The sequence below is a fragment of the Ascaphus truei genome, chromosome 18 (assembly GCF_040206685.1).
Source record: "Ascaphus truei isolate aAscTru1 chromosome 18, aAscTru1.hap1, whole genome shotgun sequence".
Lineage (NCBI taxonomy): Eukaryota > Metazoa > Chordata > Amphibia > Anura > Ascaphidae > Ascaphus > Ascaphus truei.
The window spans coordinates 38,930,043-38,944,038 of NC_134500.1; the positions used below are offsets into that span (position 1 = coordinate 38,930,043).

General features: G+C 47.0%; 1 protein-coding gene across 1 annotated transcript in view; it reads right to left on the reverse strand.

Annotated features, from left to right (window-relative positions):
- Positions 1-11,718: 11,718 nt before the first annotated feature.
- CHRNA5 (cholinergic receptor nicotinic alpha 5 subunit) overlaps positions 11,719-13,996 on the reverse strand; it is a 257,773-nt gene continuing 255,495 nt past the window's right edge. Inside the window, exon 5 of the mRNA XM_075576139.1 lies at positions 11,719-11,918. Within this exon, the coding sequence (XP_075432254.1) occupies positions 11,757-11,918 (162 nt within the window). The 3' untranslated portion in view covers positions 11,719-11,756. The remainder of the gene's footprint in view (positions 11,919-13,996) is intronic.

Here is a 13,996-nt window from a genome sequence, read left to right on the forward strand (position 1 = left end):
ATACGGTCCCATGTGGTCCAAAGGTCGTTAGGGGCAGTGTTGGAGTTGGTCAGAACAACATAATCCGGTGTTTGTGAAAAGCGAAGGGTCTCTTATGCAGGGCTCAGTGTCTCAATCGTGGGTTAGATCATGAGGGCACGGGGGCGCCATCTTTAGCCACCGCATGGTGAGGGGGACTCTGCGCTGATCCCAGGACCCTCCTAAGGAATCCCTCAGTATACTCCATATTTTTGAGGGTATCTGCCACTCCGTTTTTAAAGACCATGAGGGAACAGGGGAATAGCCAGCGATATCTAATCTCTTGATCGCGTAGCGTTCTGTTAACTGAGGCCATTGCTCTCCGTTTTGCTAGTGTCCTAAAAGACGGCCGGGGCATTACACAGCCCAAAGGGCATAACAAGGTATTCATAGTGTCCAGAACGTGTGTTAAATGCTGTTTTCCACTCGTCTCCCTCCCTTATGCGAATGAGATTATAGGCACCCCTTAAGTCAAGTTTTGAAAAAATAGAGGCCCCTTGGAGACGATCAAACAGTACAGAAATGAGTGGAAGCAGATACCTGTTTTTCACCATGATCTTATTGAGTCTGCGGAAGTCTATGCAAGGCCTTAGGGATCCATCCTTCTTCTTCACAAAAAAAAATCCCTCACCGGCAGGAGAGGTGGAGTTGCGGATGAGACCTTTTTCCAGGTTTTCTTGAATATAAGAAGTCATGGCCTTGGTCTCCGGGATGGAGAGTGGGTAGGATTAAGACTTCGGCAGGACAGTCCCGGGGATGAGGTGGACCAGGCAATCGTACGGGCGATGAGGAGGAAGGACCTCTGCTTGTACCTTGTTGAACACATCCAAGTACTCATGGTACACGGCAGGCAAGGGCGACCGGTCGGTAAGTACGGAGTCCAAACCAGCAAGTACAACCACAGGAGGATCCGCTGGCGGAGTATCTGCGGACGAGGGCCACTGGATGGGCACAGTACCAGACCAATCAATGCGCAGATTGTGGAGTTGAAGCCAAGGCAATCCTAATATAATTTGTACTGAAGGAGACTGAAAAATGTCAAAGACAATTACCTCCTTGTGACCATCAGCCAGGGTCAAGGTAAGAGGAATAGACTCTCACATGATGAAAACCGGCTGGAGTGGTCGTCCGTCGATGGCCTCGAGGCCAACTGGGCTCTTCCTTCTGACCATGGGGATTTGATTCTCCTCTGCAAACTGCTGGTCCAGGAAATTACCGCCCGATCCGGAATCTAAGAACATTTCGACCTTTACGACAAGGCTGGTACCCTCTAGTGTGGCTGGTAGCATCAGCTTATTTGAGAGAGTTTTGGAAGGAGAGGGGTTAGGAGAGACAGTACCCAGTAGAAGCCCCTCTACCTTTACTGGGTGTGCCCGTTTCCCGGCTTCAAGGGACAATTTTGGAGACGATGTTCCGAGGAAGCACAAAAGAAACACAGCCGGTTCTGGCGCCGCCGTGCTCTCTCGGTCGCCTGGAGTTGTTGACTGCCAACCTGCATAGGTTCCGAGGACTCCAGAGCCAGGAGAGGAGTAGCAACTGACCTGTGAGACAAAAGAGAGGAAGAAGAACGGGAACAGTGCCTCTCGTGTCGTCGCTCTTGCGTGCGCTGATCTATGCTCAGGGTGATGAGTTCCTCCAGGGACGTAGGCCGAGCGTGAGTGGCCAGATCGTCTTTCAACATATCTGAGAGTCCGTGCCAGTATGCCGCTATGAGCGCCTCATCATTCCATTGGACTTCGGCGGCCAGCGTACGGAACGCAATGGCTTTTTTGGCAGCTGAATTTTGACCCTGAGAAACATGGAAGAGAGAGAAAGCAGCTGTCTCGTGCCATGCGGGGGTATCAATCACAAGTTGGAATTCACGTCTGAATAGAATATAATCTTGCATTATTTCATTACCATGTTCCCATAGAGGAGAGGCCCAGGCAAGGGCGTCTCCAGTGAGTAGGGCATAAATATACGCGATCTTAGCACGGCCAGTAAGAAACAGGGAGGGAGACATCTCAAACTGTACCTCACATTGGTTTAAGAAAACGCGGCAGTTGAGAGGGTTTCGATCATAGCGATATGGCGAGGGTATCCATGGACCAGGGTTGGTGTGGGGAGTAGCCACAGGTGGCGTAGAAGGTGAAGGGTTTTCTCTAGGGGCCACATTAGCTCATTGCTGGGAGATAGTGAACAGCTGAGTGTTAACGAGTTGTAGAGTTTCCAGAGGAATAATTATCTCCACCACTGTACCCACCTCAGGGAGGTCTGCGTTTGTTGGGCTCTGCATAATGTCACGCCTGTATGCCCGCAGACCAAGCTACAGTAGACCCCAGTACTGAGGTGGGAACGGTATGATACCACACACTCACAGCAGTGGGAGCAAGCCCGGAGTGTGGTATAGCGTTGCTGGGACTGTAGAAAGAGTTGTTAGCAGATACTTGCAACGCTTGGGGAGTGTCCGTGAAAATAGTCGTGTCCGTTTGCCAGTGTTCAGGGGATCCAGAGAGTAGAGTCGTCAGAGAGCAAGCCAGGTCCTAGGAAGCCAGAGGTCAGCGAAGTCTTATGCGTAGCAGGGTTCAAGGGGTAAGCAGAGAGCAGAGTAGTCCAGGGAGAGCAGGGGTCAAAGCCAGGGAAATCCAAAGTAGCACAGGAGCAGGTATTCACAGGAGCACAGAGGGAGCACAGCATAGAACAGGTACACACAGGGAAACAGGAACTATGCAGAGCGAGGAAGAGGTGGACAGACAGGGATTATAAAGGAAGGTGCACCAATGACAGAGAGGGGAGGAGTAGAGAGAGAAGTGGGAGAAGCTGAAGATAGGTCAGGGGAAGAAGAGAAGGAGACAGCAGGAGCAGTCTGGTAAATGGCCTGCACGACCTAGGAGGCGGAGACAGGGGAAGGCAGATAAGAAGCGTCTGTGCACGCTCCCCCTGTAAGCTGGGGATGCACGCGCACAGGTTGCAACACTGGCGCGGCCCGCACAGAGCAGGGGAAGACCGCAGGAGGTGGACGGAGCCAAGAGGAGGGGAACGCACGCGAGGCCTGTGCCCACGCGATGGCTAACAAGAGCAGCGAGGAGCATGCATGCGCGTCCTCCATGGGCGCACGTATAGGACGCGTCACCAGGCGCGCGGAACGCCGCGCCGTGGGTACCACAGGAGAAGGTAACGGAGCTACCACAGGGGAGATGGAGTGGGGAGGATCAAGGTGAGTGCTAAGGGGACGCGTGGGTATGCGGGACCTGCGGGGAATGCGCTGAGGTAAAGGGAAAGAGGTAGAAGGTGAAGGAGAGGAGTGAGGAGGAATAGGAATGGTGACAGGAGATGGGAGAGAGGAACAAAGAGAGGAAGGAATCTCCTGAGTCGTCACAGTGCACACATACTATTGTAATGCTTATTATGACGTGCATGTGGTACGGAAGTATTAGTGCCTTTAATATCGCAATTAGCACCCCATGGAGGAGTTACATAGCTAATCATCGCGCATTGCTGTGACATCATTATCACTCACCACTTTGGGTTCTGATACATGTGGATTTAGTCCTAGGTTATGTGACCAACTATAACAGTGTTTATTGTACCAACACGTCTGTTATGATTTTACTAGGTATATGGACTTAGTTATACATACCACTGTTACATGCAGATTGTAACCAGGTGCACCACTTAGTAGTTGTACCATTACAGCTGGAGCTGAAGCCACATGTTGAGCCTCACTTTAGTAAGTTAAAAAACGGGTATTAGGCTATCTCCGCCAGAATATTATCATCCACCATATACAGTTATACTCCTTATTATGTGTGGGGTCTGTATTCAATTCAAGGATCGCCATTGCGGATTGTGAAAATTTTTCTGCAGTTTGCATTGATACCACCCTGCACACACAGTTCCATATACAGACGGTTCACTATTCTCATTCATGAGGCTCATTCACCTTCCGTTTTCCATCGTCGTCTCCTTTCCCATGTAGTTAGTTAGATAGGTTTATTATTAGGTTGTGAGTCACTGCCACTATTATTTTGGCCACTGCGACTCCTTGTGGATATGGAGGCAAAGGATAGCCCAGTGACCATATAGATACAAACTGTCCTATCTTACTTATATATCAATATAGCTGGTCCGTTTTACACTGAGGGGATTTTATTTACACTGTACATTTTCACTTGTATGTCACTTTTAATTATGATATAGATGTTAATAAAATGTTGTTATTTTTATGTATTAGTGGGATCTCTTGAGATCCATGTACTCCCTTGTTGTTCGGACTTGTTCTGAGCATTAGACTCTGCGGATAATTCTGCAATACATACAAGTATATAGGTAGAGTGCATATTTAGAGGGATTTTTTCTTATGGAATCCATAGGATTTCACAAAGTTGATGTATTCCAAGTTGTGTTTATTCCCTCATGCACCACCACACTATTATTTGTACAGGTATATTATATAGGTTGAGCGGCAGGCCTTTTGTTTAGCTCACTCTATACTGCTGCGGCAGACTTTATTCGAACAAATCACCGGTTTGTACCTGGCAGGTTCCTGGAATGTGACACTGTTCACCTGGAGCATGCCGCGTTCCAAGCCAGGGGTGATGCCCGGCTGACGCGCGGCTGATGTGTTAATTTAAAATGGTTCAGGATTTATTAGGCTGCAATGCTTTGCGTGTCCGCCAGATGGCATAAAATCATGAATTGTAATGCAGTATATATATATACTGTATAACAACAACCCCTATAACCCCTAACATACAGTACTGTACACATACAGTACTGTATAAGCACATCAATGATACTATGGGCCGGCGGGGGCGAGATGTGTTTGCAGCAGAGAGAGAACCGTTGCTCTCTCTGCGCAAACATCGGCACATTAAAAATGATTTAAAATACATTTTTATTTATAGTGTAGATGTGCAGGGGGTCTCCGGAGCTGAACTGCATTGGTTTCAGGTCAGGGGACCCCCTGCTCCCCGAGATAAAGCCCCCTTTATGAGGTGCCGGTATCCCTCTGCGTTTAAAGGTCCCAATCACGTGACCGCGACCTGTAAACAAAGCAGAGGGATACCGGCACCCCCTATAGGGGCCTGTATCTCGGGGAGCAGGGGGTCCCTGGACCAAAAACCACAGCGGTTCTGCTCCGGAGACCCTCTGCACATCTACACTGTGAATAAAAAACATATATAAATAAATACTCGTTCCTTACCTTAGCGGCTATGTGCTACGGTAACGAAGCAGCATTTCTGTATTTTAATCATAGTGTACAGTGATCAGGGGGTTCCCTGAGACAGAAATTAATGCTCAGGGGACCCCCTGCTCCTGCACAATATTATTAAAAATACAGAAATGCTGCTTCATTACCATAGCGTATAGCCGCTAAGGCAATGAAGGGGTTAACACACCGTGCCCGCTTTATTGTGGGTAGCGGGGGTGGGTGAAGGGGGTATTTGGCCCTTGGTGTGAGTTTAGGACTTGCGGGGGGGGTTGCGGGTGCACTTAACCCCTTCACGACCGCAGCAGTTAATACCGCTACGGTCAAGAAGGGGTTAAGCCCTCCCGCTACCCCCCGCAAGCCCTAAACAACCACTGTAGGGGCCCCCTTCACCCACACCCCCACTACCCACAATAAAAAAAAACTCACACACAGCAGACGCCAAAAAATAAACAAATAAATCTAAATAAATAAATAAATAAATGACTATAAATAAATACATTTGAAATACATTTTTATTTATAGTGTACATGTGCAGGGGGTCTCCGGAGCTGAACCGCGTTGGTTTCAGGTCAGGGGACCCCCTGCTCCCCGAGATACAGCCCCCTTTATGAGGTGCCGGTATCCCTCTGCGTTTAAAGGTCCCGATCACGTGACCGCGGCATGTAACCCAAGCAGAGGGATATCGGCACCCCCTAAAGGGGCATGTATCTCAGGGAGCAGGGGGTCCCCGGACCTAAAACCACAGTGGTTCTGCTCCGGAGATCCTCTGCACATGTACAGTATAAATAAAACACACACATCAATAAAGAATCGTTCTTTACCTTAGCGGCTATGTGCTACGGTAATGAAGAAGCATTTCTGTATTTTAATAATATTGTACAGTGAGCAGGGGGTTCCCTGAGCCAGAAATTAATGCTCAGGGGACCACCTGCTCCTGCACAATTTTATTAAAAATACAGAAATCCTGCTTCATTACCATAGCGTATAGCCGCTATGGCAATGAAGGGTTAAGGCAGAATAAACAATAAATACATTACATACATTTTTTTAATGTGTGTTTTAAACTTCCCTGCCTTCACTGTAATCTATGTAAAAAAAAACCTCCCCCTATTGTGTGTGAAGCTTCCCTGCCTTCACTGTAATCTATGTAAAAAAACCTCCCCCTATTGTGTGTGAAGCTTCCCTGCCTTCACTGTAATCTATGTAAAACCCCCTCCCCCTATTGTGTCTGCTAAGCTTCCCTGCTTTGACTAATCTGTGTAAGCCCCCTATTGTGTCAGTTAAATCTGCCTGGCCTGTGTTTTCTGTGAGTGCAGTGTACTGTATGTAAATGTGGGGAGGGGGATCCCGTGTAAATAACAACACCCACACGCACAACCCACTACCCACCTGCACATGGCCCCTCCGCTGCTGCAAAAAAGAGACAAAAATTAAAACATACAAAGTAATGTCCCCTAACCCCTTAATCACCATAGCGGTTATTAACCGCTACAGTCATTAAGGGCTTAACCCACCCTCACCCACCACTCGGGAAGCCTACATACCCTCCCACACTACCCCCCCCCCGTGAGGCCTAATCACCCAGTACCCACAAAGGAGGCCTACCCACATACCGTTGGGGAAACATCCAGTACCCACAATAAAAACAGTACAGTGACCCACAATAAACAGCATTATATTTATTAAATACATTACCCACCCCCTGTGCCCCCCCATAAATACAAGATTTATCCTTTTACATACAGGGTTCATAACGCAGCCCCACGCGAGTCCCCGGTGGGCTGGCGGGGCACCTGGATAGACCTACAGTTTACCAGCAGCCCTTTTTACACAGGTTCTGGAGGCCTGCTGATGGATCCCGCCAGCACCATGGCCCCCAGGTGGTCTCCTTGGGACACCGTGGGCCACAATTGGGTCCCCACGGTAGGCCCGCGTATGTCTGGGAGCCCCAGGTCAGACCCACAGGTGTCTGCGGGGCCTCGGGTGGTTCCCTCGGGGGTCTGGGGAACTCACGGGTGCTCACTACGGGTCCGCGGTGCCCCCACAGAAGTGGGACCACACATCATCATCCCCGCACCTACGGGTCGGCGGTGCCCCTACAGAAGTGGGGCCACACATCGTCATCCCCGCAGACTACGGGTCGGCGGTGCCCCCACAGAAGTGGGACCACACATCTTCATCCCCGCATGTGTCACCCGTGGAACCACCAGCCTGATACCCTGGGATACCCGAGGATACCAGCAGGTAGTCTCCAGAGGTCCCACGCAGAACCACGGAACCAACCCTGAATGTAAAAAAAATAAACCTGGCCTATACATTCAATACATACACCCTCCCCCCCCACACCTACAGTACAATAATGTGCAAAATAACTATTATCCAGATATGGATAATAGATTAATTGCCCATTATTAAAAACATTAACTAGCATATTCAAATAAATAAAGTACTACTTTATAGTACTAAGGGGTTAATTGATATCTGAATGTACTTGCAATGTATTGGCTTTGTATTTGCTATGTATGTTGTGGGCAAGACAAGGATGTTGCTGGCGACGGACACTTCGTATTGATGAGGTCAGTAGCACTTTATTATTTATTTGAATATGCTAGTTAATGTTTTTAATAATGGGCAATTAATATATTATCCATATCTGGATAATAGTTATTTTGCACATTATTGTACTGTAGGTGTTGGTGGGGGGGAGGGGTGTATGTATTGAATGTATAGGCCAGGTTTATTTTTTTTACATTCAGGGTTTGTTCCGTGGTTCCGCGTGAGACCTCTGGAGACCACCTGTGGTTTTCTCAGGTATCTCACGGATATCAGGCTGGTGGTTCCACGGGTGACACATGCGGGGATGAAGCGGTGGCCTCACATCTGTGGGGGCACCGCGGACCCGTAGTCTGCGGGGATGAAGCTGTGTGGTCCCACTTCTGTGGGGGCACCGCGGACCCGTAGTGAGCACCCGTGAGTTCCCCAGACCCCCGTGGGAACCACCCGAGGCCCCGCAGACACCTGTGGGTCTGACCCGGGGCTCCCAGACATCCTTGGGCCTACCGTGGGGACCCAATTGTGGCCCAGGGTGACCCAAGGAGACCACCTGGGGGCCATTGTGCTGGCGGGACCCACCAGCAGGCCTCCAGAACCTGTTTGAAAAGGGCTGCTGGTACCCTGTAGGTCTGTCAGGTGCCCCGCCAGCCCACCGGGGACTGGCGTGGGGCTGCGTTATGAACCCTGTTTGTAAAAGGATAAATCTTGTATTTATGGGGGGGGCACAGGGGGTGGGTAATGTATTTAATAAATATAATGATGTTTATTGTGGGTCACTGTATTGTTTTTATTGTGGGTACTGGGGGTGGGGGGGGGGTTCCCCAACGGTATGTGGGTAGGCCTCCCTTGTGGGTATTGGTTGAGGGTGGTTAGACCTCACGGGGTGAGGGGTTAGTGTGGGAGGGTATGTAGGCGTGCCGAGTGGTGGGTGAGGGTGGGTTAACCCCTTAATGACTGTAGCGGTTAATAACCGCTTTGGTGATTAAGGGGTTATGGGACATTACTTTGGATGTTTTAATTTTTGTGTCTGTTTTGCAGAAGCGGAGGGGCCATGGCTAGGATGGGGGGGTAACGGTATGTGGATAGTGGGTGAGGGGGGTTAGACCTCACAGTATGCACATCGGGTTCCCCCCCCCCTCCCCACATTTACATAAACTGCATTCACAGCCACACAGGCAGGGAGATTTAACAGACACATTAGGGGGAGGGGGCTTTACACAGATCACAGTCAAGGAGGTGGGGTTATAACCCATTCCCCCTCCACACATTTACATAAACTGCACTCACAGCAACACAAGCAGGGAGATTTAACAGAAACATTAGGGGGAGGGGGCCTTACACAGATTACACTCAAGGCAGGGAGATACCGGGGATGTACTGTACTGTATGTTGTTTATTGCAATGCTTCAATGTGTGTACAGTATAATGTTTTTGACCAATTAGATAGATGTAATTCTTGGTATTGTAAGGTTAGCCTTGGTTTTAAATTTTGTTTTCTGATTGGTACTTATATATTGATTTTTGATTACTTGATTGGTTAAAATAGTTTACTTGTTTGGAGGTACAGTATTTGTATTTAGCTTGCAATGATATTGTTCACATTCATTTGCAGAATGTATATGGTGCATAGATTTTATGCATCATAAATACAATGTAAATGCAATGTATTGATTGGAATGTGGGGTTTTTCATTGGCATTTGATGATTTAGATTGTAAGATCAGTTAGGATTATTAAAGGAAATTCATTGTAATGTAGTGAGTCTGTATTGAGAAGTGTTATTTGTAGTACAGAAGGATTTTGATAACCCTTCTATATTTATTTGTATATTGGTTCATCATGTGTGTATATATATACTGTATATATATATATATATTTATTTATTTATATTCATGTATTTATTTATTTATTTAGATTTATTTATTAATTGTGGGGCTGTTGTGCATGAATTTTTTTTATTGTGGGTAGCGGGGGTGGGTGAAGGGGGTATTTGGCCCTTGGTGTGAGTTTAGGACTTGCGGGGGGGTTGCGGGTGCACTTAACCCCTTCACGACCGTAGAAGTTAATACCGCTACGGTCGTGAAGGGGTTAAGTGCACCCGCTACCTCCCCGCAAGCCCTAAACAACCACCGTTGGGGCTAATACCCCCTTCACCCACCCCCGCTACCCACAATAAAAAAATTCACACACAGCAGCAGCACAATTAATAAAAAAATCTAAATAAATAAATAAATACATGAATATAAATAAATACATTTAAAATACATTTTTATTCATAGTGTAGATGTGCAGGGGGTCTCCCGAGCTGAACCGCTTTGGTTTTAGGTCTGGGGACCCCCTGCTTCCCGGGGCCTGTATCTCGGGGAGCAGGGGGTCCCCCGACCTGAAACCAATGCGGTTCAGCTCCGGAGACCCCCTGCCCATCTACACTGTGAATAAAAATGTATTTTAAATTGATTTATTTATATTCAATGTATTTATTTATTTATTTAGATTTTTTTATTTTTTTTTAGGGCGGCTGCTGTGTGTGAATTTTTTTTATTGTGGGTAGCGAGGGTGAGTGAAGGGGGTATTAGCCCCAATGATGTTTGTTTAGGGCTTGCGGGGGGTAGCGGGAGGGGTTAACCCCTTCATGACCGTAGCGGTATTAACTGCTACGGCCGTGAAGGGGTTAAGTGCACCTGCAACCCCCGTGCAAGTCCTAAACTCACACCAAGGGCCAAATATCCCCTTCACCCACCCCCGCTACCCACAATAAAGCGGGCACGGTGGCTTAACCCTTCATTGCCTTAGCGGCTATCAGCTATGGCAATGAAGCAGCATTTCTGTATTTTAAATAATATTGTGCAGGAGCAGGGGGTCCCCTGAGCTTTGATTTCTGGCTCAGGGAACCCCCTGCTCACTGTACAATATTATTAAAAATACAGCCATGCTGCTTCGTTACCATAGCACATAGCCGCAAAGGTAAGGAATGAGTGTTTATTTATATATGTGTTTTATTCATACTGTAGATGTGCAGAGGGTCTCCGGAGCTGAACCGCATTGGTTTCAGGTCTGGGGACCCCCTGCTCCCCGAGATACAGGCCCCTTTAGGGGGTGCCGGTATCCCTCTGCTTGGTTTACATGCCGCGGTCACGTGATCGGGACCTTTAAATGCAGAGGGATATCGGCACCTCATAAATGGGCCTGTATCTCGGGAAGCAGGGGGTCCCCCGACCTGAAACCTATGTGGTTCAGCACCGGAGACCCCCTGCACATCTACACTATGAATAAAAATGTATTTTAAATAATTTTTAATGTGCCGATGTTTGCGCAGAGAGAGCAGTGGATCTCTCTCTGCTGCAAACACATCTCGCCAGGGGATGGCCTATAGTATCATTGATGTGCATATACAGTACTGTATGTGTACAGTACTGTATGTTAGGGGTTATAGGGGTTGTTGTTATACAGTATATATATATATATATATATATATATATATATATATATATATATATACTGTATATATATACTGCATTACAATTCATGAATTTATGCCATCTGGCGGACACGCGAAGCATTGCAGCCTAGTAAATCCTGAACCATTATCAATTAACACATCAACCGCGCGTCAGCTGGGCATGACCACTGGCTGGGAACGTGGCATGCCCCGGGTGAACAGTGTCGCATTCCAGGAACAAGCCAGGGACAAACCGGTGATTTGTTAGAATAAAGTGTGCCGCAACAGTATGTGAGACACAGCCCTACAGTATGACTCACAAATTCAGTGAACCCAAAAGGACTGTTATCACACAATCTGAGATTAAAGAAGGATTACAATACAAAAACATCAGTCAGTTTTTAATACCTTAATGGAATACTTTAAATAAGTTACATATATAATACTATTATTTTAAAGCATCAGTTTCAAAATATTACATAAAGTATCGAATATATATCTTAAATGCATTACATTTTTATTTAGTCTCTAAATAAACGTAGAGTTATATAGCTTATGTAGTTCTATCTCCAATATGTATAGGCACAATGATATTTGCCCACTTATATATGACAGGGATGAATAGAAAAATGGAACCAATTATTGAAACCAGAAGAAAAGTCCATAAAAACATCCGGTCCAAAACTTGAGCTACAAATTTCCAGTCTTCAACAACCTGTGAAATAAAATAATGATTTTAAGTTTGGCTTATTACGTTTTCTTTTTTATGCATCATGTACAGTACATTTGTAGAAATATCATAAGAACTTTTGTATATTCCAATAATTAAAAAAAAAAAAAAATGGAAAAGAATAATGTCAATATGATGTAGTTTATAGTCTAAACCTGTTGAATTTAAAGTGATAACAGTACCATATTTGTTAAAATATGCTATTTCCTAAGACAACTCACTACTAAATTCACTGAATGGTTTCTTTCAGTGCTGTGAAGGATTTTCATGGGTCAAAGTGTTTTTACTGCTGAATACACCAACTCAATTACAACACAGAAGTGGAGATATCTATATATATATACTGTATATACTGTGGGCTCTCCATTCATGTTAATTCACACTGATACACATACACACTCTTTCATCACTTGCTTTCAGGAACCTTTTGACACCTCCAGCCATAAAACACATCCACACCGGGGGAAGGACCAGCACAGATAACATTCCAATAGACACTGTTTATAGTATAGCTTTTGCTTGCTTCATTCATTGTAACATCGCCGGAAGAAGAGATCAGTGTATCTCGAAAGCTGGCACAAATAAAAGCATTTCGTTAGCCACAGAACGGTATCATCTATTTATTTTTTGATTATTGAAGCTCGGCTAACACGGTACTGATACCTCTACATATACATACATCTATATATATATATATATATATATATATATATATATATATATATATATATATATATATATATATATATATATATATATATATATATATATATATATATATATATATGCAAATACAACTGTATGCTCATCTGCATGTCTTAGGCAGGTCTGCAACCCCGCCTTTCCCCATCATCACCCAGCATACAGCACTTCAACTGCAGCAAGGGATTCTGGGAAATGACATGCAAATGAGCACACAGTGTCACTTTTTGCCTCAAAAACCATTTTTAACATGGTTCCCTATAGGCTTAAGCTTGCTGCATGGTCACAGCTTTGAGCACAGCCAGGGTTAAGGTGCATACCCAGAAAACCACCCACAGACAGCTGTTTCGACCTTGATGGGTCTCATCAGTGTGGGGTTGATTTTAACTGGGTATGCATGAGAGGCTATGGGATAGGCTATACCATAATACTGAGTTAAGTTATGGTGAGTAAAAAAAGTGACAAAAACCCTCCACAGGAAAGCAAACATAACTGTATGCTCATCTGCATGTCTTAGGCAGGTCTGCAACCCCGCCTTTCCCCATCATCACCCAGCATACAGCACTTCCACTGCAGCAAGGGATTCTGGGAAATGACATGCAAATGAGCACACAGTGTCACTTTTTGCCTCAAAAACCATTTTTAACATGGTATACATGGTAACTGTATATATACAGTGTTCGACAATCCTATACATTTACACGCCCGGGGCGTGTGGATTTAAACCCCGGGCGAGTAAATATTGGCCCAAGCAGCACACGTGTTTTTTTTTTTAATTTCCCCCGCTCCCGCTCAAATTTCAATGTAGGCTGGGGGGGGGTCCCCGGATGTAGGCTGGGAGGGGGGGTCCCGGGGTCCCCGGATGTAGGCTGGGGGGGGGGGGGGTCCCCGTGGCTGCTGCTGCTGCCCAGGGCTGGAAGAAAAGGTAGGTGCTTCCCCTCCGTCCCACGCTCCTTTGGCACCCGCGCGGGCAGGGTAATAGGAGCAGGGAAGAAGGGAAGCAGCCTGGTGGGAGGTAGAGGGAGGGGGGTGCTCGTGCGCATGCGCTGGAGGGGGGGTTGGCAATGTTCGCGGCCACGTTTCCCATCGGGGAGGTTGGTATGGCCCGTGCGGCTGTTCCCAGCATGGCTGCCTGACCCCCCTCCTGGCTGCAGCCTGGGCGCATGTGCGACTTGCCACGTTTCCCATCGGGGAGGTTGGTGGCCGTGCGCCTGTCCGGCTGTCCCCCCGCTGGTCCCCGATCCGCCCACTAGCCCCCCCATCCTCGCGCTGACCCCCCCATCCTCCCGCTGGCCCCCCGATCCTCGTGCTGGCCCCCCCATCCCCACGCTGACCCCTGATCCTCCCGCTGGCTCCCCCAT